The sequence below is a fragment of the Condylostylus longicornis genome, unplaced genomic scaffold (genome assembly GCF_029603195.1).
Source record: "Condylostylus longicornis isolate FDR11 unplaced genomic scaffold, ASM2960319v2 ptg000051l, whole genome shotgun sequence".
Taxonomy (NCBI): domain Eukaryota; kingdom Metazoa; phylum Arthropoda; class Insecta; order Diptera; family Dolichopodidae; genus Condylostylus; species Condylostylus longicornis.
The window spans coordinates 888218-913379 of NW_026578020.1; the positions used below are offsets into that span (position 1 = coordinate 888218).

General features: G+C 30.9%; 2 protein-coding genes across 4 annotated transcripts in view; both read right to left on the reverse strand.

Moving 5' to 3' along the window:
• Positions 1–4104: 4104 nt before the first annotated feature.
• LOC129611544 (uncharacterized) lies at positions 4105–6228 on the reverse strand. The gene is made up of 6 exons (XM_055524738.1): positions 6087–6228; positions 5876–5939; positions 5562–5818; positions 5292–5502; positions 5137–5230; positions 4105–5016 (listed from the first exon to the last, which is right to left on the reverse strand). Exons 3-6 carry the CDS (start codon positions 5758–5760, stop codon positions 4858–4860), a joined length of 663 nt encoding a protein of 220 aa, XP_055380713.1. The 5' UTR covers positions 5761–5818; positions 5876–5939; positions 6087–6228; the 3' UTR covers positions 4105–4857.
• Positions 6229–24160: 17932 nt separating this feature from the next.
• The window catches only part of LOC129611547 (cell adhesion molecule Dscam2), a 53935-nt gene continuing 52933 nt past the window's right edge, over positions 24161–25162 (reverse strand). For all 3 annotated transcript variants that reach the window (XM_055524742.1, XM_055524743.1, XM_055524741.1), the window contains exon 34: positions 24161–24906. In XM_055524742.1, coding sequence (XP_055380717.1) covers positions 24759–24906 — 148 coding nt within the window. In that variant the 3' untranslated portion in view covers positions 24161–24758. The remainder of the gene's footprint in view (positions 24907–25162) is intronic.

A 25162-nucleotide genomic window follows, 5' to 3' on the forward strand; every position in this document is an offset into this window, starting at 1 on the left:
TGTATACAAAATTTTATATTTATAGCTTTATTAGTTTTCGAAATATTTAAAATAAACTCTTTGAGCTGTATGGCAGCTACCCGAACCCGTTGTCCGAATTAGTCCAATAACAATAGGGTTCGTCCTTGGCACAAAAGAAAAAACTTGTGAAAGTTTGGTGTCGATAGCATTATTCGTTTTTGAGTTATCGTGCGATCGGACGGACGGACGGACGGACGGACATGTCTAAATCGACTCAGAATTTTACGCTGAGCAAGAATATATATATATGTCCATACCGCAGATGACTCCTTCAAGTAGTTACAAACTCCATACCAAAGTTAATATACCCTTCACGAAGTGCAGGGTATAAAAATGATATAAGAAAAAAAATTAAAGCTAATTTGATTTTAATGCGAAAAAAAGTATGTATTTTAAATTTGGTTTAAATAAAAGTCCCTGACTACTGCCTTAAATTTATCTCATTCATTAATTTTAAATTCATTTTCTAATTCATTATATGTAGTTTCTATACGCCATGTTGTATATAGTATCTTGTCTATTAAATCTAATATTTGATGATAATATTCTTAAGTTTTGAGCCGTTCTTGTATTGTAGTGCTGATAGTTTTTATTGACGGGTGGTGAAATGCATGTATTTATGTTGTTATTTAGTATCATGTGTATTTGTGTTACCAAGTTGTATTTAATGTAAAGATGCAGTGGCAAAATTTTGTGTTCTTTGTGAATGTATTTTGTAGAAGTTCTGTGTTTGTAGTCGAAAAGATTTTTTATTGCCTTATTTTGTAGTTTTTGAATTGCTTTTAAATTTTTGTCAAATGTGTTTCCCCATATGTGAATGGAGTAGGTAATGGTACTCTGAAACATACTATAATAAAGCGATCTTTTCATTTTTACAGGAACTCTATTATTAATTAGCGAAAAAACTTCAGCTATTCTTCTGGTCTTCTCGATCTGCTCTTGCATTTGCATGTTCCACGTGAGACTGCTGTCAATTATAATGCCCAGATAATTATATGCTTCAATCATTTCTTGATTCACATTATTGTATTTGATATTTATAGTTTGATTTGGTTTTTTTTTATTATCATATACTTCGTTTTTTTAGCGTTAACTGTAAGTTTATGTTTTTCCATCCAGTCATTTATTATAACCAGATCTTCTTGTATCGCGTTTTCTACTTGATTTCCCCTTAATTTTATATTTCCAAAACCACTCATATAGCAGGAAAACAGAGTTGGTCCTAGTGAATTACCCTGTATCACTCCATATGGTACATTATGTAGATCACTTTTAATTTTATCACACTCCGTGTATTGCATTCTTTCGCTTAAATAACTTTCGAACCAATCGTAATCCTTACCCTTGACACCACATTCATACAATATTTTTAATAAAATACTTCTGTCGATAGAATCGAACGATAGATCGAAGAATACGATCGTAACTGTTTTTTTTTCATCGATTCCTAATTGTATTTCTGAAACCACGTCAAACAAAGCTGCTTGAGTACTAGAATTTTTTTTAAAGCCGTATTGTTTTTCATTAATTAATGTTTCAGATTCTAGATGTTCGACAAGTTGATAATTAACATATATTTCAATAATTTTATTAAAAATAGATGAAATTGAAATTGGTTTAAAGTTACTTACATCATTTATATCACCCGATCGTTTATAAATAGGTACCACTCTATTAATTTTTATTTTTTCTGGCATTTTTCCTTGAGATAGTGATGCATTTATTAGACATTCAATATTTTTTTAAATCTCTTCCTTGCATGTTTTTATTAACTTAGGTGAAATTTCATCTACGCCTACTGACGCTGAGTTCGAGATTTTAGCAATGAGTTTTTTTGTTTCATATTCATTAATGAAGTTGAATTTAAATTCTTTTTCTGTTCTCACCTTTGGAAAATATATGCTGTCAAATTTTTTGGCCATTTTTTCACCAACTTTACAGTAATGCAAATTAAATTTATTAATTTTATCAAGTTTTTCTGTTTCACCGATGTCCAAATTTGAGAAAAAATTATTTTTTCGCATGTTTGACGAATTTATTATTTGTTTTACAACATTCCAACTCTTTTTTGGGTCACCTTCTGCTTGTTGAAATTTTTTACAATCATATTGTTCCCTTTTTTCTTCTTTTAATAGCTGTCAATCTATTCAACCAATACTTATATTTTGATTTGAAATACTCACAACTTCCATTCTGCATGTATTTCCCATACCAGTAATTTTTTCTTTCAATTAGTTTAGCGCACTCGTCGTCTATCCATGGTGCAGTATATTTACTACATTTTCTATTAATTTTTCTGGCAACGGTGACTCTGTTACTATATTTTTCACGCTAGATGTCAGGTCATCTACTATGTTATTAACTTCAATATCTTTGACAACATATCTACTTAACTCATTTTTGACATATTCATAATTGACTTTTTTAATCAGCTGTTCATCTTTTTCAGTATGATTTATGTTTTGTAAATTTTAAATTTCCACGATCATACCAAGATGATCAGAAATATCATGATGAAAAAGGAAAATATGTACTTCAGTATTAGGATCATGTACCAATATATGGTCAAGGCAAGTATTAGAAATTGGTCTAGTTATCTCATTGTTACATAAATGGAAACCATTGGATTCTACAACAGATAAGTAACTTTGTACATTTCTATCTATTTCATTATTAATGTTAAAGTTTAAATCTCCTAAAACGATTGAATTTTGGTTTTTTAGGTGTTCCAAATGTGAGTCCAGCTTTTGAAAAAATACCTCAACACTGTTTGCAGAGTTTTTAGGAGGTCTGTATATAGCCGAAATGTTAAAATATCGTTTTTTCAACTTGATATTTACCCTCACAATACTGTTGTATTCATCATAAAAGATGTCTTGCTCAGAGTACCGCAAACTATTATGGATAAATAAGCCAGCACCACCCCCGACTTTCTTTTTTCTACATGATAGAACCTTATTGTAATTCCAAATATTTACTAAATCTATCAGCTGTGGACATGGGTGAAATAAAATACTGATTTTGACACTGAGATAAATTGTGCCGATTTCTTTCTCTGCGAAAGGAATTTGTGATCATTCAAAAGTTTAAGCTAAGTCCGCAGTCGTAGCTAAGTTCGGTATTCGTAAGATTATACGAGTGGAATTCATGATAAATGGCTGCAAACTTTTCACAGGACTGAAGAAAGGAAACTTTACAATTTTATTATCACCTATATATGAGGGACTCAGAAGCAGAGTGCCATATGTCACATTCACAATATTTTGCAAAAAATGCAATTGAAGCAAACGAAATTTTAAAGAGCAAGCAAAATTAGTATTACAGATGTATTGACTTGAAACAATATTTTGATATTCTAAGTTTTTTTCGTAATTTAGCTGGTTTGTAGCTATTTTACTCTAACTTTAAAAAATTCGTTATTCTTAAAAATGTGTATGTTATTCTTAACAATAATAAATTAATATACAAAATGCATATAAAAATTATTTTATTATTCATTTTCCGAATATGTACATATGACATTTCAGCTATCTTAAAGGGTGTAGAAGTTTTGTAAATAGACACATGGACAGACTGGCGGACGCATGGACGGATGAATAAAACTAATAACAAATTCTCTTCAAAAGTTTTCTGGAAAACTGCTAAAAACAAATCTTAACAAAAGCAATATGCACAGCTCTTAATATACATTAGAATAGAACAAAATATAATGAAAATAATAATTACGTTAACATAAATACGCTGACATAAATTGGATTCTAAAAAATGGTACAACTTTGAGCAGCAATTAATTGTAAAATAATTCAAAATTTTATTTATAAAAATCATCTTCATCGTGTTTTTGGTTTCGAGTTATTTGTATATGTATTTACTTAATTTTTCCTCTATATCATTTCTTCAGAGAAAAAATTCTTTTAAGAAAAATATCAAACTCAATGAATTTCTAATAAAAATTAATTTCACAAATGGTACAATTAGCGTACAAGTCAAAATTTTCCATGATACAAGAGTCTAAAAAATTGTACAAGTATCAATAAAGTAAAATTTATATTAATTTAATACGAAAGTTAGGTTTAGTTCAGTCAAATCAATTATTAGAATAAAATTCTTATTTTTATTTTATATTTAATAAAACTATGATTTATATTTTCTCACCGCTAGTAATAAAATTATGCAAAAAAAGCCTTAACACTTAAACAATTTCCTCAAGAATACACAACTAAAAAAATCGTCAAAAAATGTGCACTACGAACCTTGCAAACTATTTAAACATTTCATACCATAATAAAAGTTTACAAATTTCGATTAAAGTGAAAAAACCAACAAATATGTATTTAAAAAACACGAAATGCAAAAATGCCTCATATCCTTATTCAAAATCGTTTTTCTTCGAGATGACTGCGCATTGAATATGACTGAACTTACGTGACGTTATTGATTTATTATAATTACATATTATTGATTTATTGTAATTATATATCTACACGTTATTTATTTATTATAATTATATATCTACATATATAACATTTGTATGTAAATATAATCCTGCTAACGAAAAAATACAAACTTTTGCATTTTTTCTATCGAAGTCTGTTAGCATAACGGTACTATATGTATTACTATAATTCAATCTTTTCGCTACTTCATTATCCCAATTGTGTACATTCTAGAATTTTTCTTTTATCTATCACCTTTTTCACGATATCACAGTAAGGTACATACGTTAACAAATTGACAAAAATTATAAACGAAACTTTAGAAAATTCCAATATATTAATAAATTTACTTGTTATCATAGTAACACAAGAGGAAAATGCACAAAACATCAAAGTTATTTCAATGTAAATTTAGCATTAACGGATTTATCCCAATTTGGAGCATTTGGTCCTTTAAATACACAATTTTTTTTTCTTTTGAAAATTGATTCAAAAATTCATCTCGCAGCTTTGCAACATTTTCATCTCCTTCAGCACTGTTTATGTCATCTATTAAGCCCTTTAAATAAAATTTTTATGTAAATTTGTTTTTGCATTCACCGGATTGATTGACAATATTTTTGGTTTTGGAATTAATTTCTAACAATCAATTCGGTATATCGCACAAATAAATTCTTACACCCAAAATATCACAAAGAAAACTTCTATTTTTTTCATTCAGTTCAAGAACTGGTTCTCCGCTCATAACTTTAGCTAAAAATAAATATAGCTCCCTAAAATTTATAAATTTATGTTTCAAAAACTTTGATTTTGTGTACAAAAATTTCAGTCTACTTCAAATTTACTCCACCACACTCGACTGGTAAAGGATGAGTTTCTAATCGACTAATTGCTTTTAAAACAAGAGGCAGCTCTTTAATCCCTGTAGTATTTAAACTGTTATTTCTAAAACCTTCAATCCAACTTAATATTGAACGAAGTGTCGTGGAATTACATTCGAATTGCACACCAATTTCGGAGTTCCTAGCATGCATATTGATAAATTCTAAAATGAGAATATGAATTTAAAGACTAAATATGTAGACTCAATGTTTAAGGTCTTACTTTCTAATTCACGTGGATCGCAAGAAAATTTCTTCGTTAAAGTTTCGCAGTTACCGATTTCTTCTTTTTGTAAAAAAGCTAAAATTTTCTTCTTCGCATAATGATTTAATGGTGCAAGTTTCCCCTTTTCTTTTTTCTTATAACTCTTTCTAGTCTTATCGCACTTTTTGACTTTAGTATCAAGTTTTGATTCAGACATAATAAAACTTAAATTTTGACCAAATTTCCAATGTGCAAACTTTAATTACAACACAATACTGTCAATTAAAAAAATATTTACAATGGTAGGCAGACACTTTGTTTTATTTACAAACATGAAATGATGTGTAACAAATGTTGTTTATGTCAAGCAGGTGTTCCAACCTTTGCCTCCATCCGCTGGAAGTAAAGAAAATATGTATGCAATCGATAAAAGATGTACGTACATATTCAAAATATGTGAAACCACAGCATTTATAATACGTTTATTTAAAAACGTATTATAAACACTAATAATGAATTGCTATAAATAATGCTTTATAATACATTATTTTCGATAAACTTATTATGTGCCTAAACTGGAAGTACAAAAATTCTATCAAAACATGGAAAATAACTAAATCCTGAAAACGATTATTATCATTTTATATTATATTATATGATACCAGCCCTGATAATGAGTAGTTAGTATTCGCACACTAGTGATGTTCGCAGGGCTGTCGTTGGATTGGATCGGCAGCCGAAGTATTCTAAAAAGGGTGGCCACCATTTTTAAAAAAGTGGAGCCAATTTTTATAGTGTTTTATGCAAAAACAGTTTATATATGTGAATACAAAGAGTTTCTGCATATTTCGCATGCAGCGATATTTGTTTTTACATTTTTTAAAGTTTAAACTCTTGTTACAGTGCTCTTAAAAAAAAACATCACAAAATAAAATTTTAAAAATTGAATTTTAATTCTAATATAATTTCAAATTCTTTATATTTATTTAAGTAAATGTCGTTTAAGATAGTTTTCGAAAATGCATTTCACAATCAAAAATTTTTTTCTGAATCAGCTTTTTTTAGAAAACGGGTTTGATTTGTACAATTAATATTAAAAATTGAAATTCTTAAAAAATTGGTATTATATTATATGAGTAACCTCTTGTGAAAAAATACCTTAAAATATTAAAAAACCATATAAAAAATGTTTAATATGTACGTTTTTTCCTCTGGCCATATGTTTACCGTCTTATTCATATCGAGACAGAGAATTATAATTTACAATTGAAAATCTATTAAAAAAAATTTTTTTAATTCGATTAAATTTTGGGAACTTTAATATAATAAATATTTTACTTTTTTTCCATTTAAAAAACTTTGCATAAATACAAAATCATAAAAACCGAATAATGTACAGCTGATACGAATACGATGCATATTTTTAACATTTTTAAAGATCAAACCAAGTGTTACATGATTTTTAGATGATTTTAAATCGATGCTGCAGCGATCAACGAATTAGAAATATTACAGGAAGGAGCGTCTAACGAATTGGAATTACTAAACGAATTAGCATCTTGAAAAAACAATGAAACCAAATTTTTTCAAGCTGACTTTTCTTTACTCCAAGCATTGTCAAAGACATAGCAGCAGCGTATGTGTTTTATTTTTTATTGGATTCTTCTTTAAATATGCATAATTAGTAAGAAAGTTAAGTTAAAAATTTTTTTAAAAATAAAAATAAAAAATATTTTAAACAATTTTTTAATTTTAGATATCTGTGAAAAAAAAAACAAATTTAAGCAAAACTCATTATTTTTTTTCCTCTTTGAATAAATTTATTTTATAAATTGCAAATATTTATAACTATTTCAATATCACAATATTTTATGATCCTCGAAAAAGAACATATTTTATTAAAAAATTTCTTATATTATCAGTTTTGCATGACAATTTTACTGAACAACTTTAAACAATAATTTTTTTTTTTTTTTTACCGAGAGGAAGGGTGAAAAATCTCGAAAGACACTGTCAGATGAAAAGCAGTAGTGTGGAACTTTAATCCACTAAAAAACACCCTCCTCAAAATAAACTATAAAACTTTCGGAAACAACTAACCATTGATTTTGCTCTAACCTTTTTGATTATTTACAAGCTTTTGATCTGGCACAATAGCGTACTACGTACTCATTGTTCCAGATAAAAAACTCTAAACTAACTCGAGAGGTCTCGTACGTTTAAGTCTCCTAACAAAGTTTTGATTGTCAACCAATCGAGCCGCCTCGATATTGACATGATTGGATAAAAGCATTTTATGATTGGCTGCTTGCTTTTTAATTTCGTCTGTGACACTTAGGATCGTGAGATCCCTGTGTATATCGGCATTACGGACATACCAAAGGGGCGTTTACAATGTCCCGTAATACTCTTTTTTGAAATCTTTTATAAATTGCAAATATTTATAACTATTTCAATATCACAATATTTTATGATCCTCGAAAAAGAACATATCTTATTAAAAAATTTCTTATATTATCAGTTTTGCATGACAATTTTACTGAACAACTCTAAACAATAATTTTTTTTTTTTTTTTTTTTTTTACCGAGAGGAAGGGTGAAAAATCTCGAAGGACACTGTCAGACGAAAAGCAGTAGTGTGAAACTTTAATCCACTAAAAAACACCCTCCTCAAAATAAACTATAAAACTAGTCGGAAACGACTAACCATTAATTTTGCTCTAACCTTTTTGATTATTTACAAGCTTTTGATCTGGCACAATAGCGTACTAAGTACTCATTGTTCCAGATAAAAAACTCTAAACTAACTCGAGAGGTCTCGTACGTTTAAGTCTCCTAACAAAGTTTTGATTGTCAACCAATCGAGCCGCCTCGATATTGACATGATTGGATAAACGCATTTTATGATTGGCTGCTTGCTTTTTAATTTCGTCTGTGACACTTAGGATCGTGAGATCCCTGTGTATATCGGCATTACAGACATACCAAAGGGGCGTTTACAATGTCCCGTAATACTCTATTTTGAAATCTTTTATAAATTGCAAATATTTATAACTATTTCAATATCACAATATTTTATGATCCTCGAAAAAGAACATATCTTATTAAAAAATTTCTTATATTATCAGTTTTGCATGACAATTTTACTGAACAACTCTAAACAATAATTTTTTTTTTTTTTTTTTTTTTTACCGAGAGGAAGGGTGAAAAATCTCGAAGGACACTGTCAGATGAAAAGCAGTAGTGTGAAACTTTAATCCACTAAAAAACACCCTCCTCAAAATAAACTATAAAACTAGTCGGAAACAACTAACCATTAATTTTGCTCTAACTTTTTTGATTATTTACAAGCTTTTGATCTGGCACAATACGTACAAAGTGCTCATTGTTCTATATTGTTCTATAGATAAAAAGCTTTAAACTAACTCGAGAGGTCTCGTACGTTTAAGTCTTCTAACAAAGTTTTGATTGTCAACCAATCGAGCCGCCTCGATATTGACATGATTGGATAAACGCATTTTATGATTGGCTGCTTGCTTTTTAATTTCGTCTGTGACACTTAGGATCGTGAGATCCCTGTGTATATCGGCATTACAGACATACCAAAGGGGCGTTTAAAATGTCCCGTAATACTCTATTTTGAAATCTTTGCATAGATTGGATATGAGTCTGCGCAGCGCAGCCCCATAACTGAATACCTTAAGACAGGCTTAAATATTTGATTATATATCAAAACTTTGTTGTATATTGTCAATTTAGAACGCCTCCCCAAAAGCCATTCAAACTTTCTGTATTCCTCCTCTAGTTGAGATCTTTTTTCTTTATGTGCTCCCTCCATCTGAGCTTCACGTCCAACGTCATTCCCAAATACTTCGCTGTGTTTGTGGACGGAATCAAGACGCTATTTATTCGAACCGAAAATGAATTGTCAATTTTCCTATTAGTGAAATTTACGTGTACTGATTTCACCTCGTTAAGTTTTATATTCCACTTTCTAGTCCATTTTGAGATCTCATCCTGGCCCTTTGCAATTTTTGTGTAGATTCATTTTCATTTCATCCTATTGCGATAACTGCTGCATCGTCAGCAAATGTAGCTGTTGTTACTCCTTCCGATTAAGGAATATCACACGTGTATAGCAAGTATAGTATCGGGCCCAATATACTCCCCTGTGGTACCCAAGACCTGATATCCCTAAGCGAAGAGCACTCCTCTTCCTGTTTAACTCGAAATACCCTATTAGTCAGGTAAGATTCGAGCAGGTCAACATACTGCCTTGGTAGTAATCGCCTAAGTTTTTTTATTAATCCACAATGCCAAACGTTATCGAAGGCCTGGGCTACGTCCAAAAATATGATACAGTGAATTTTCTCTTAGGTCAGTTATTCTATGAATCTGATCTATGGTTGAGTGGTTCCGGCGAAAACCAAATTGATGATTCGGGATTAACCTTTTACTTTCAATTATAGGCTGAAATCTTCTCAATAAAAGTTTCTCTAGCAGTTCTGAAATCATAGTCAACAATGAGATTGGTCTATAAGAAGTCGCCCTGTCTATAGGTTTGCCAGGTTTGTGCAGCATGCTTATCTCTGCAACTTTCCAAATTTCAGGCATGTAATTGAACCTTATACACGCATTTATTAGGCGCGTAAGCATCGTTATACCCCTTTTGGGTAATTCTTTCAAAATATCGGCCGTTATTAGGTCAAATCCTGGGGCCTTTTTAGGTTTAAGAGTCCTGATTTCTTCTATGACCTCTCTTTCCTTGACAATTGGAGTAGTCACGCTATCCCCAACAAAAGCATATTCCTCATTAACATCCACGACTTGGCTGTCATGCGTGCAGAATATATCGGCCATATGATCCGCAAACGCATTTGCCTTGCTCTTGTCAGTTTTTACCCACGTTCCATCTTTGTTTTTGATAGGAGCGAGATGTTTGATAGGTTGCCTCATTTTCTTTGTTGCCCTCTACAGTGAGTAATTGGTTTTCTCACACGCCGTCAAATTTTGAACATAATTAGCAACCGAATTCTCTTTGTATTTTCTAACACAGCGTCTTAGTTGCTGCGATTCACGATTATATCTGATTTTATCAGTAGGATCACGCGTTTGCGGCCACCTCTTTCTCGCCCGCCTGCTTCTTCTTACTTTTGCTAGTATATGTGGGGGGTAGTTAATGGCCCCTCTTCTAATAGCACCAATAATAATAGTTATTTGGAACTACTCCAAACCGCATTTTGAATAATTTTAGTAAAGCTTTCGGCCTCCTCATCTATGTGCTGGGTCGTTCTTATTCTTTTCCTTCTATCTATTTGTAGTTCAATCTCTAAGCGAAATCTTGACCAATCTGTAGTTCCGTTTGTCAGCGCAGGTTTTGCTCTTTTCATAACTATATTTTCCTTAAGTTCAAGAATAACCACCGAATGATCGGAGTCAAGATCATAGTTATCATGTACCTCGATGAAATTTTTCGCAATCCGTTTTGTTATGAAGAAATCTATTAAATCTGGACACTTATTAACATCGGTTGGCCAATACGTTGGCTTCGCAGTAGAGTGAAAAAGGCACCCCGTGCCGCCAATTGCTGTCCTAAGTTCTCTTCTACTAGTTGAGGTATGCCTTGAATGCCAATCAGTGTGCTTGGCGTTAAAGTGACCCCCCAATATAAATCTATCGCTTAGGTCTGTCAGAACGCCTTGAAACATTTCTGCCGTAATTTTAAATCTGGGCTGACAATACAATGCGGCCACTCTAAATTTTTGCTTAGTCGAAGTGATCTGAACCGCCGTTATTTGCATTCCCTCGGTTTGCATCTGGTGCAAATCGCAATGCACCACATTTTCTTTTATTATTATCGCCGTTCCGTCCTTCGCTATATTTCCAGGGTGGTCCGAGTTGTAAATTCTATGGAAACCGAATCCTGGTTCTTGAGGTCATATGTGTTTCGGTTACGAGGCACACGTCTATATTCTGTGTATGAAGAAAAACTTCAAGCATGTCCCTTTTATTTGCAATACCATTGCAATTCCATGTTGCTATTTTAAAATTACCTCGTGCCATCATCTACCAAGCCTTTTGGTACTCGATTTTTTCCATTCGCTCTCTAAAATGCTCAATCTCTGAGAGATTTTGTTCATCATATCTAGCATGTTCTGCATCATATTTTGCATTTTATACAAAACATTCACGTCACTGGCTCTTGCTTTATTGCTCGTGCCACCGTCATCAGTTTTCGTTTAGAGAATTGCCTCGGTGGCCGTTCAGAATTCTTCAAGTTGTTGTTGTTGTTCTTATTTCTACGTTTTTGTAGTTCCTTAGCTATAAGGCATCCCCTATAGTTTGCTGCGTGCGCCTCCAAGCAATTTGAACACTTTGCTGCTGTACTCTTTGGCTTACTACAATCTGATGTTAAGTGCCTGCCTGCACGTTTAACACAATTCGGTTCTCTCTGGCAAAATTTTTGTATATTCCCATACCTTTGACACCTTTTACACTGTCCTATCCTTTAGAAGTGCCTCTATCCTAACTTTCATCCTGCTTATGTGATCGATTTCATAAATTTTTTTCATTTGCTCTTCATTTGAGAATGTTAACATAAACAGCGGTAGAGGCACCATAATGTTTTTCCCAATTTCTTTTATTTTTTTAATTTTATTGGTTACATCTTAGATCTTGTAACTCCCTAGGGTGAAGATTTCTTACCTTGACTTTTATTGGTCTGGTCTGCTTGTTCTCATAGGTATGTCATTCTAGTCCAGATCCATTCATGGCCCTGGTAAGATTCCTGTAGTCCATTTCGGAATTTACAATGAGCTTAAATTGATTGTTGTTCATCATTTTAACCTTATAATTGATGGCCTTATTTTTTTTTGTTGACTCTATTTTATTATAGTCAACCACATTACTTATGACTACTAGAGGCGGCCTAGAGTTTTTCGTGACATTGCCTCAACTTTTAGAATCAGGAACATCCGCTTTCTCAGCGTTGGTCGTCACTTGAACCACTTCCGGAGATGATTCCGCTTTTCTTTTTTTACTGGACCTCTTTTGCTTTAGGATCCAATCCGTTTCTCTGGCGAGTTCCTCCTCATCTGTTGAGTAGGCGTCCAAGACTGACCTCACCTGCTTTGCTCGTGGTGCAGCGTCTTTTTTTTATGACTGCCCACATTAGACTTATTATTTGTAATTTGCGTATGTTTCACTTTTTTTAGCTTCTCATTTTCAGTCCTCAGTTGAAGAACCTCGCTTTTCAAAGGCCCACGGAGCTGTTCCAGTTGACTAATCCTTTTGTGTATGTCAGCATTCTGATCATCACTTTCTTTGTCTTGAGCTTTACTCATGTTTATATCCTTATTGGTCTGTTGAGCTTGAATGTTCGGTAGTGCATCTTCTATATTTCTATTCTTTTCTAAAATCCGTACATCAGATGTAGGTGGTGAACGCCGGATTTTCGCGTTCCTCCTGAACGGACCAATCAAATGCAGTAAATGGCTCTCCCCAGAATCCGTAGAGCCGACCTCCGAAGAGAGTGGATTCTCCAACGTAATTGAATTACCACCTGGGGTACTAAATCCTTTTGTTTTGTCCATTGCACAAAAGATTAAACTCTGCATTTTATACCTACTGCCAGGACTCAAAAACTGCCGTCCCTCAGGGATCCGACGCAGACCAGGGAACCACCTATTCTAGGTCAGACGCTTCTGGATTTACCACCCACGCGCTTCCTAACCAACGATATCCGGATTAAGCGCCGAGTACTCGCTTTCACCCGCTCTCGTCAGCCTTACTAAGTATGTTGCCCAGGAGACAACCGGCAGATAACTATGTTACCTACCTTCTGGGAGGTGAGAGTCGGATTTGTTGGCATAGCTGATGTTTTCTAAACAATAATAACAATGAATAATTCACGCTAACATTTTAATTTACTTACTGAATTCAACGGCATTGGGACGTCTTCATATATTTTTTGGTGACTAAATCTTCACTCTATAAAGGGAAACATATTTCATTTCATCATTTCTAGGAAAACTACAATTTTCAAAAAAAAAGATCATTCAAAATATTTGTTTGTGTGCTACAATTTATCAAATACAAATTCTTTATAAAAAAAATCCAGTCCTGATTAAATTATGTTATCCGAAGGAATTTTAATTTAAAGCAAAAACAGATGTTTTCTTTGCAAAATTAAAAACTTAATAAAATTACAAATTATGGATTAATCAAAGCACTATTGAATGAATATTTCTTTTAATTATTGAAATGAATAATATTCGCAAGTACATAGTGTAAAAAAACTATTCGTTTTTGCAAATGGGAATAACAATTTAGAATTATATACCTTTTTCTTTTTCAAAAAGTTTTTTTCTGTTTTACATTTATTATAATTTTTTTTATACTTATTACAAATTGTATTATTATACAAAGTGTATTTTTTTATACTTATTATACAAATTGAACAATAAGTGTTAATATATTTGTTGATTTTTTATTTACAAGCTAATTTTATAAATAAAATAATAAAACCTTCTTTGTTTACAATAAAAATATTAAGAAAAAAAACAACATTTGATATATAATTTTAATTTCATTTTGATAATATTCAGAGCAAAGAAAGACTTGTCTAAAGTTTTCAGCTTCACTATGTTTCATTTCAAGATACACTCCCTGTAAGTGTGAGTGTTAAGAAACAAAGATACTCCTTCCTTTTGTATTTCTAATTCGTTGGGTCAAAGAGAACTTATATATATACATTTTTATCAAAATCGGTTAACCGAACTTGAGATACACGTGTGGGGGAGCGTAACTCCTACCCTAAAAAATCACCTAAATTCTGAACGAATAAAACTGGTTCTACACACCAACTATTACCTCTGCACTAACTTGGTTTTTCCGTACAGGAAGGGTATTTAACCTTTACTACTTGTAAGAAATTTTTTTTTTTGTTAAATCGAAAAATCTTGTTCGTTTAAGTTTTTTTTTCATAACGAAATTGTATAGCAGCCGAACTACTTTTATATTTCCATGCTGTTCTAGACGAGCCTTATGCTTTGTAGCACAGCTCCTAATTTCACCTACAACCAAAGGAATTCCTACGTACCTGTGGATGTCACTGTTACGTAAATACCATGGCGCACTTACCATGCCCCGTAGAGCTTTATACTGGAAGGTTTGAATTTTGTTAATGTGAGTCTTCTTGGCACAGTCCCACACCTGAATGCCGTATAGCCATATTGGGTTCATGATTTGGTTATAAATTAATATTTTAATATCAATTGCCTAATTGGACTGGAAGCCAATAATTTTCTTCATATTGATTTTTTAATTCTATGTGTTTCTTCTTTATACGTTATGCTCTTTCCGCCTTAGATTGACATCTAAAGTCAAGTTAATTTGTGGTGGATTCACTATTTTTCGATTGGTAAAGTTTATGTGAACCGATTTTGCTTCATTCAACTTAAGTTTTTAATCTTTAGTCTACCAGCTTATTTTGTTGCTTGACTCCTGTAATTTTTTTGTCGAATTCTCAATGTTCGATCCTACTGCCAATATTGCAATATCGTCAGCAAAAGTGGCTACCGTAGCATGTTCTATTTGTGGTAGATCACTCGTGTAAAGCAAGCACAAAGATGGGCCCAATATACTGCCTTGAGGCACACCTGCTCTAATTTCTCTTAGCGTGGAGTATTCAGCGTCTTGTTAAATTATAAATAATCTATCAGCTGAGTAAGATTTTAAAATTGCTATAAATGGGGATGGTATCATTCGCCCTAATTTAAATATAAGACCTTTGTTCCATACCTTGTCGAATGCCTGTGTTACGTCTATGGTTACGAAATATGGAAAAGCAGATTTCTGTATTTTCTAAGCTTTTTTCTATAATATTCGTTATTCTATAGACCTGGTCTATTGTGGAATGGTTTCTTCTAATTCCAAATTGATGGTTTGGTATAAGGCCCCTATTTTCTATTATTGGCTCCAATCTCCTTAATAGCAGTTTTTAAAAAAGCTTGGACATTATTGATAACAGTGAAATGGGCCTGTAAGACTTTGTTTCCTTCAACTATTTCCCGGGGTTGGACACCATAATTACATTTGCCACTTTCGAAGCACAAGGAACATACTCAAAGTCTATAGCTGCATTCATGATTTTCATAAAATGTTTCAATGCCTCGTCTGTACTTCCACAGTAATAAGATCAAAACCTGACGAGTTTTTCAACTTCAGGGATCTTATTTCTTCCGCTAATTTTATCTCCAGGGCGATGCGAACGTTGCCATTTCTGTCTGGTCACTTCTCTTTTCATCTATTAAATCCGTTATTTCTTTAGGATATCTATTTGCTGTCGGTTTGTAGTTTGACATTTTTGTACTTTCCATGCAGCTTTTTGTATGATTTTAATAAATCGTTCTAACTTCAGATCTAATTGTTCTCTTGATTGTATATCAATATTTACGTCAATATTGTTTACTATTTCGTATTTAAAGCTCGCCCAATCTGTAGTGCTATTTGCCAAACTGGGTCTAAGTAATGTTTTAGTTGTTTTTTCACTTAGTTTTAATATGACAGCAGAGTGATCCGAATTAAAATCATAATTTTCTTCAAGGCTTAGAAAGCTTTCTAATATTTTTTTGGTTATAAAAAAGTCAATAACATCAGGAATCTTGTTAGTGTCAGTAGGCCAATAAGTAATGTTTTTTTATATTTTAATGACGGTAATGTTTTTTTATATTTTTAATCTATAAACTGTCAATAAAAATTAAAAAGAAAAACAGCTGATCGTGGCAAAACTTTTTTAATAATTTACTTCCCGTCAACCTATTTTTTAAAATGTGACAGTAAATCTGATGATAATTAGATATGTTTATATATTTTTCTTTAGCTTTTATTTGATGTCAGACTTCGATTGAATATCAGGTTGTGATCAGATTCAGATTTAATTGTTCGAGTCAAGTTCGAAGAGAAAATTTTTTTAATTTTTCTGCCTTGACTCGTTCCCTTGATCCATCTGTTCTGTAGTTGTATGAAGAAGTTTCTACTAGTTATTGTTATAAGAATTTAATAATAAAGATAAAGAACTACACATTGTATTGGTTGCTAGGAATATAGTTAAAAAAATTTTATAAACTATTAAATGTTAAATTCTCTTTAAAACAGTATGTGAACTTTTCCCCTATAGCTTTAATTTAGAAGTTATTGTTGATAAAAAAAATATAATTATTTTTCTTAACTCACGCAATTAACCCTTAAAATCGAGCATTATGTTAGCCCCCCTTTAAATTAATTTTTGCTTTATTTCAAAGACTGCATAAATCGTTCATCCTAAAAATAAGCAATCCGAGAAATAGTTTCCTATATGAACGAAAATAATTTTAATAGTGTAGATTGTTTTTAAAAACAGTATTTTCTTTTGTTGAAGAATACAACTTTTACAGTTTCTTTCAATACAAACCATTGGTTTAACTCAACTTTATTATTATTCCTACAATTTTGTATGAAACTATAAGAACCTTTAAAAATTTTTTTATAGATTTTTTGCTAGTTTCTTAAACTTTAAAAGTTAATAAACGTTAACAAGATTTTTATGGTACAGAAGAGATAGGAGAAAAACCTTTTCTAGTTGAAGATTTCAAAGGCCTTAATGAAGCTCAAAGAGTGTCTTACGTCAAAATTGTTTATTATTTCGTATTTAAAGCTCGCCCAATCTGTAGTGCTGTTTGTCAAACTGGGTCTGAGTAATGTTTTAGTTGTTTTTTCACTTAGTTTTAATATGACAGCAGAGTGATCCGAATTAAAATCATAATTATCTTCAAGGCTTAGAAAGCTTTCTAATATTTTTTTGGTTATAAAAAAGTCAATAACATCAGGAATCTTATTAGTGTCAGTAGGCCAATAAGTAGGAGTGCCAATAAAGTGACAACAACAACCTAGTTCTTGAATAGATTTTCTTAGCTCTCTTCCTCTAGTTGAGGTGATTCTAGAACCCTAATCTGTATGTTTGGCATTATAGTCACCTCTTATCTGTGTCCATGCTTGTACAGGAGATTTTTAAAAATATTTTTCTTAATGCTGCAATTTGGTGGACAGTATGCAGCACCAACACTAAAGTCCTATTTAGTCGATTTAATTTTTATCGAAATAAGCTGAATTGCAGCTTTTTCTATCTTGAATTCTTCATTATGTTCTATACTTTCTTTTATTAGTCTTGCACTACCTCCTCTTGGCTGATTGCTGGGATGTACCGCTTTATAGAAATCATAGCCTTTTATTTTAAGGCCCGTATAGTATGTCAAATTAGCCTCCGTCAGCAAACAAATATCTATGTTTCTCGTTTTGACAAAAATCTCCAGTTCATGTTTCTTATTAAGAACACCATTAGCATTCCAAGTTACTACGTATATCTTCATTTACGTACATCTTTTCTTAATTTCTTTGGTGTCCCGGTATACACCTCAGTGTATCTATTTTCCATTTTTAATAATCTTTTAGAGATATCGTCAATTCTAATCAACATACTATGTATCATTTACATAATGTCAATTATTCTTATAACCTGTTTTGCTTTGAACTGCCTGTGATACTCCCTTTAACACTTTGCTGGGTGTTGTTATTCTTGATTTTGTTTGGTTTTATTCTTTTTTAATCTTCTTTTTTGGAGTTCTTTAGCAACCAAGCAACCTCGAATGCTAGCAGGGTGTGCCTTATTGCAGTTCGCACATTAGGGCTGGAAATTATCCTTCTTGTTGCACTCTGCTGTTATATGATTACCAGAACGTTTTACACATCTAGCCTCTCTTTAGCAAGACTTTTGTGTGTGTCCAAATCTCTTGCACCTTGTCGAATGGTCAAAAAATAACTAAAAGAACGGCAGTTAAAATATATTTTCCATTTTCTTTTTTCATTTTATTTACAAATCTAGACATTTAAAGCCTTTGCTAATGAGCTCATTTTTATGTCCTTGGGCTCACACGATGGATGGAGATGTCTAGCCATTGCTTTAACTGGCCTTGCCAGTTTATTCTCATACTTGTGCCACTCCAGTTTAGCCTTATTTATAGTTTTTGTTCGCAACCAATTTTGATTTTCATTCTCCACATTTAATTGTTCATTATTCATTATGTTGACTCTTTACCAATCGAAAATACGTATTCCAAATTTCGTTTTCCAAAAAAAATTTTACAATTTACAGTCTGATTATCATTTTAGCAATAAGATTATTCATTTTTTCAATTGGATTTTTGCATTTTTTCTCAAATTATCGACTGAACGTTTCAGTTTCAAAAACAAAGTGAATAAATTTTGTATGCATTTTAGAAAAAAACGAGATATGAAATACCGAATAACTCTTCACACTCGAAAATTACATTACGCAAACATATGATAATTACTTACTTTTTTCTCACTTGCCGAGTAAAATAACAAGATAGACAATCAGGTCCTTAAATTTAATTAACTACGCAAAAACTTGATATAAAAATTAATAACTTTTATTGCACTATTTTAGACTGAAATTTTAAAGGAATATACTGATTTTTACTCTAATTGTCCCCCATATATTATTTAACATCGGCTACTGAGAACGGCTACCGGACGGAAAACTTGAAAAAACTGTTAAATACTTTATAAATATGGGATAAACGTCAAATTTCAAAATACTAAAACTAAAAATTTTGATTTTGGATTATCAAAGTGTGAAACTTAGAAAAACTCATTTGTGAACCCATTTTGGTTATTGGATTTTTTTGTTCAATTAAATTAAAACCTCCTGGCATAACAAAGAAAATGTTTCTTTGTTATGAACATATGTATGTTTCGACAACTGTAAAATTTCAAAAATTTTTAAAACACGAAATTTCACTCCACAAAACTTGAAAAAGAATTTTAAACGTTGAGAGAAAACTCAGAGATAGAAAGAGAATATAGTCTGGTTCTTTTCGGATTTCGAGCAGCAGATATATTCGTTTATATAAATCAAATACATAATATGTACATGTCTTTTTGCAGCAGCAATCAACATATACCTGCATATTATCATTGATGATGGTTGATTCATTGATCTACAAATGAATGTAAATCTAATGATCGAACAGGAAAGTTATGATTTCATGATTCTTTCCTTTTCACTTAAACAACTAATAGTACAAATGTAAACATCATAGTAAAAAAAATCTGAAGTGATCAGCACATAACCGACCGCAATGTGTATTGTCTAGTTAAGTGAGAGTGTTACAGAATATTATAAAATGTCGGTTAAATACTTCTTTCCAATTTTTAGGACATTAGTAAGCTTATAGTTAATATACCTAGAAAAATGTAAATTTGGCTCTTAGTAGAGTTTCGCTTTGTGCTACCCGAATTCAACAACCAGAACTCAAATGTCAAATTTCAAGAAATTCCATCAATTCGTTCCATAGATATGGCGAAAAAGGTAAAATCGACCTACAGATCAGTTTTCGAGCCTTTATCTTTCCGAAACATTTATATTTTCATTGTTTTAATACGAAGAATTTCCAGACTGACAGACCGACAGGTTGCTAAAAATAGTTTATTTACAATTCCCTACTATGGAGAAGTGCATTCTCACCGAAAACTCGATATGCAAAATTTGTTGTCATCACATCATCTACCTATTGTATACACAATACGGTCGGTAAAAATGTTAATTAACAGTTAACTACTTTAGCTTTATCAACTTTGGAACTGTTATGGATTCTTGTTAGATGGAACGCTTTCAATATTTAATTCTCTTAAAAAGTCCTAGTTCCCTTTCACGCTGAATCGAGCAATTTTTTTCCTAAAATCTTTAAGAAACTTCAAGAGCTTTTAAACCAGTTTTGCATCACCTTGCGTATATACTTACATATATAACATATTTATATTTTATAATAACAGATGATTCGGATTTTGTAAAATGTTTGACATAATAAGTTTTTTTTAAATTTCTAAATACATATATTGGCATGTAAATGTGTATGAAATTAGAGAAAGTAATAATATAACATTTTTAATGTAAATCAGAATTTTGTGTATACATACAATACAAACAATAATTTTTTATAGTTAAAATACTAGAGGTTTTCATAAACGTAATGTTGCAAAACAATAACGACTTCAAGCAAAATTGCAAAATTAAAACCTTAGTAATTTCGCTTTATTGCGGAAGTTTAGCAATGTTTATTAATAAACTATATTAGCCTTCACTATATGTACATGCGACAAATTTTTACCGACCGTATTGTGTAAACAATAGGTAGGTTATGTGATGGCAACAAATTTTGCATATCGAGTTTTCGGTGGGAACGTACTTCTCCATAGTAGGGAAGTGTAAATAAACTATTTTTAGCAACCTGTCGGTCTGTCGGTCTGTCGGTCTGTCGGTCTGTGTGTGCACGCGTGTATCTCAAGTTCGGCTGAACCGATTTTGATGAAATTTTATATGTAAGTTTGTTTCCACCATGGCACGGATCGATCAACTTTTGGTATATATCAGGCCTCGGGAACTGCACTTTTTAGCGGGCCTGTTTTACATTTTTGAACATTTTGAAGAAAATATTCAACCGATTTACTTGAAATTTTATATATAAGCTCAGCTCGACCGTCCGCAAAAATTCGTATGTTTTGGAAGAAATCAGGCATCGGCAACTAGACGTTTACTACGGGCCAAATATACATTTTTGTGTATATAAAGAGAAATAATCAACCGATTTCATTGAAATTTAATATATGAATTCCCCGTATTAAAACAATGAATATGTAAATTTTCTGGAAAGATCAGGCATCGGCAACTAGACGTTTACTACGGGCCAAACATACACTTTTGTGTATATAAAGAGAAATAATCAACCGATTTCATTGAAATTTAATATATATAAAATCCTCATATTAAAGCAATGAACATATAACTTTTTTGGAAAGATCAGGGCTCGAAAACGGATTTGCGGGCCGATTTTACATTTTTCACCATTTTGAAGAAAGTATTCAACCGATTTATTTGAAATTTCATATATAAGCTTTGCTCGGATCATACGCAAAAATTCCTAACTTTTGGAAGAAATCAGGCATCAGCAACTGGGCGTTTACTACGGGCCAAATATACATTTTTGTGTATATAAAGAGAAATAATCAACCGATTTCATTGAAATTTAATATATGAATTCCCCGTATTAAAACAATGAATATGTAAATTTTCTGGAAAGATCAGGCATCGGCAACTAGACGTTTACTACGGGCCAAACATACACTTTTGTGTATATAAAGAGAAATAATCAACCGATTTCATTGAAATTTAATATATGAATTCCTCATATTAAAGCAATGAACATATAACTTTTTGGGAAAGATCAGCATTTCAGGGAAATCGGGTAGCACAAAGCGAAACTCTACTAAGAGCCAAATTTACATTTTTCTAAGTATGTTAACTATAAGCTTACTAAAGTCCTAAAAATTGGAAAGAAGTATTTAACAGACATTTTTATAATATTCTGTAACACTTTCATTTAACTAGACAATACACAATGCGGTCGGTTATGTGCTGACCACATCAGATTTTTTTACATTGAATTGCAACTTTGTGATATTTGAATCTCAAAACTAATTTTTACATACTCTGTGCGGACATACAGAGACACTTTTGGAAAAAAAAATAAAATAAAAATAATAATTAATAGTAATATATTAAATAGTATCGCTCAAACCGACGAAATTAAATTTCAACCAGTTATTTTAGCAAAAAATAAAAAGGGTTTTATTAGCTTTCTTTTGATACCAATTTTGAGAGTTTCCTCTAAGTTACTGGAGGTTTTAACGAATCATTTTGCCATTTTTTTATGAAAAATTTTTATTTTACCATATATATTTGTACATATATTTTATTTAAATAAAAAGCATAAAAACAAAAAGCTGATTATTTAATTTTCAAAAAATTTTTAAAAACTGGTGAAATTTGACATAATGTATAAGAGATAAAGAGAAATTTAATGTTGGGCACCAACTACACATCAGATTACATCTACCATTTAACCTACAATAAAATCTGAAGAGTATTTACGCATTAAATTCTATTTATTCTAATTTTATGTCAAACTTTTGACGGTAATGTTTTTTTATATTTTTAATCTATAAACTGTCAATAAAAATTAAAAAGAAAAACAGCTGATCGTGGCAAAACTTTTTTAATAATTTACTTCCCGTCAACTTATTTTTTACAATGTGACAGTAAATCTGATGATAATTAGGTATGTTTATATATTTTTCTTTAGCTTTTATTTGATGTCAGACTTCGATTGAATATCAGGTTGTGATCAGATTCAGATTTAATTGTATAAAGACGTCCGCTTAGAAGACGGTAGGTCACTGGTTCGAGTCAAGTTCGGAGAGAAAATTTTTTTAATTTTTCTGCCTTGGCTCGTTCCCTTGATCCATCTGTTCTGTAGTTGTATGAAGAAGTTTCCACTAGTTATTGTTATAAGAATTTAATAATAAAGATAAAGAACTACACATTGTATTGGTTGCTAGGAATATAGTTAAAAAAATTTTATAAACTATTAAATGAAATTGCAAAATATTGAACAGCAAAAAATTAAGGCAGTTAAATTCTCTTTAAAACAGTATGTGAACTTTTCTCCTATAGCTTTAATTTAGAAGTTATTGTTGATAAAAAAAATATAATTATTTTTCTTAACTCACGCAATTAACCCTTAAAATCGAGCATTATGTTAGCCCCCCATTAAATTAATTTTTGCTTTATTTCAAAGACTGCATAAATCGTTCATCCTAAAAATAAGCAATCCGAGAAATAGTTTCGTATATGAACGAAAATAATTTTAATAGTGTAGATTGTTTTTAAAAACAGTATTTTCTTTTGTTGAAGAATACAACTTTTACAGTTTCTTTCAATACAAACCATTGGTTTAACTCAATTTTATTATTATTCCTACAATTTTGTATGAAACTATAAGAACCTTTAAAAATTTTTTTATAGATTTTTTGCTAGTTTCTTAAACTTTATAAGTTAATAAACGTTAACAAGATTTTTATGGTACAGAAGAGATAGGAGAAAAACCTTTTCTAGTTGAAGATTTCAAAGGCCTTAATAAAGCTCAAAGAGTATCGATATTTTTGATTTATTTTGACAAAAATGGTCATTCTAAAAGTAGTTGACCTTTTTAAGAACCATTCTTTTGGTAAAAAAACGAAAGCTTAAGATTTTTATTAAAATGTAATAAATTTTAGAGAAAAATTCCTATTTCTGAGTTTTTTTCCACAAATAACACTTTCTACCGTCGTCAACTTTCTTTGTCTCTTTAGTGCCACGTTTCATTCAACAAGATAGTTTTTGACTCTTTTATCTACTTAGATTTTCGCATAATGGTGTCTGCGTAAAAAAATTGAAGTAGGTTTCCGCAAGCAGGCAGCGAAATTAGATATACTTTGACTTACACTGGTTTTTTAATCCTTTAGAATAATTTGAAGTATCATTGGTATATTTACCTTCAAAATTTGATTTATGTTATAATTATAATATATTCATGACATCTAAAAGAGTTCCGGCTATTCCTTAAAAGTTCCTTATAAAATTTGAAAGTAAAAGAAAGAAAACACTATTTTCTTAACTGGATTCTATTTTAATATATTAATAATATTAGCATCTTGTTTTCCATTTTTTGGGGTAAGTGTATATGTGTCCTAAATATTAAAGTTTCAGTTATTTACAACATTATTACAAAAATTTTGTCTACAACCAATACAAAGATAAAGAAATTTGCGTATAACTAACCTAATAATTATTGTAAATAATAATGTATTGATATTATTTGTATAAAAGTATTACAATAAATTTTATAAATACATTTTGGTAAAAGTGAAAAATTAAACAATAATTATAAACTTGTTAAATCTAATATTTAACTATTATTTGAAATAAAAAAATTTCAACTTTGAGAAGTTTTTGTAATTTGCGATAATATATTTTGTCCGCAATATTTTAACCCTTAATTAATTCCATTTTCAGTCCATTTTCAGTACATTTTCATTTTATGTAGTTTTCTTAATGTTGAACTTACTTCAATGGAATGGTTCAGCGTTCGCAATTTTATTATATTGTTTTACCACACTTACTTATACTTTTACTTCAGTAACCTAAATTTTAAACGAGTCGATATTTTCAATTATAAACAATGTATTTAAATAATAATTAGCCGCCCTTTTTTTGTTTTATTATACGTTAATTTGAAACGCTTCACGATGTAATTTCGGGTTAGCACGTACTCTTGGTGAATTTGCAGATCTTGTTTCACTACCATCTGAAAATTTTGGTGGTGGATTTATGTGGTCCTGATAATTGGAGTTTGGATAATTTGAAATACTGAAAAAATTAATATTATACATTAGAAGTTGAATTATTTACCACAATAGAAAAGACAGAAAAGTTTGAAATACTTTAAGAAGACGGAATACCAGAAATGGTTACTAGTTGTAGAACTAACTAATTGAGCTACTTAGAGTAATTAGAATTATTGAGTTAATGATTTATTAATAGTATTATTGTTAATGAAGGAAATCTCTCTTTACAAATTGAATTTATAAATCTTATCACAAGGCTTTTCATAATTTTCAGTGGC

Excerpts from the sequence above, each read along its gene's own strand:
- LOC129611544 (XM_055524738.1), bottom strand. The coding sequence starts at position 5,760 with ATGTCTGAATCAAAACTTGATACTAAAGTCAAAAAGTGCGATAAGACT. Across the intron at positions 5,503-5,561 it reads CGATCCACGTGAATTAGAAA|AATTTATCAATATGCATGCT; the intron begins GTAAGACCTTAA and ends TTCTCATTTTAG. Across the intron at positions 5,017-5,136 it reads TTCTTTGTGATATTTTGGGT|GGCTTAATAGATGACATAAA; the intron begins GTAAGAATTTAT and ends TTTTATTTAAAG.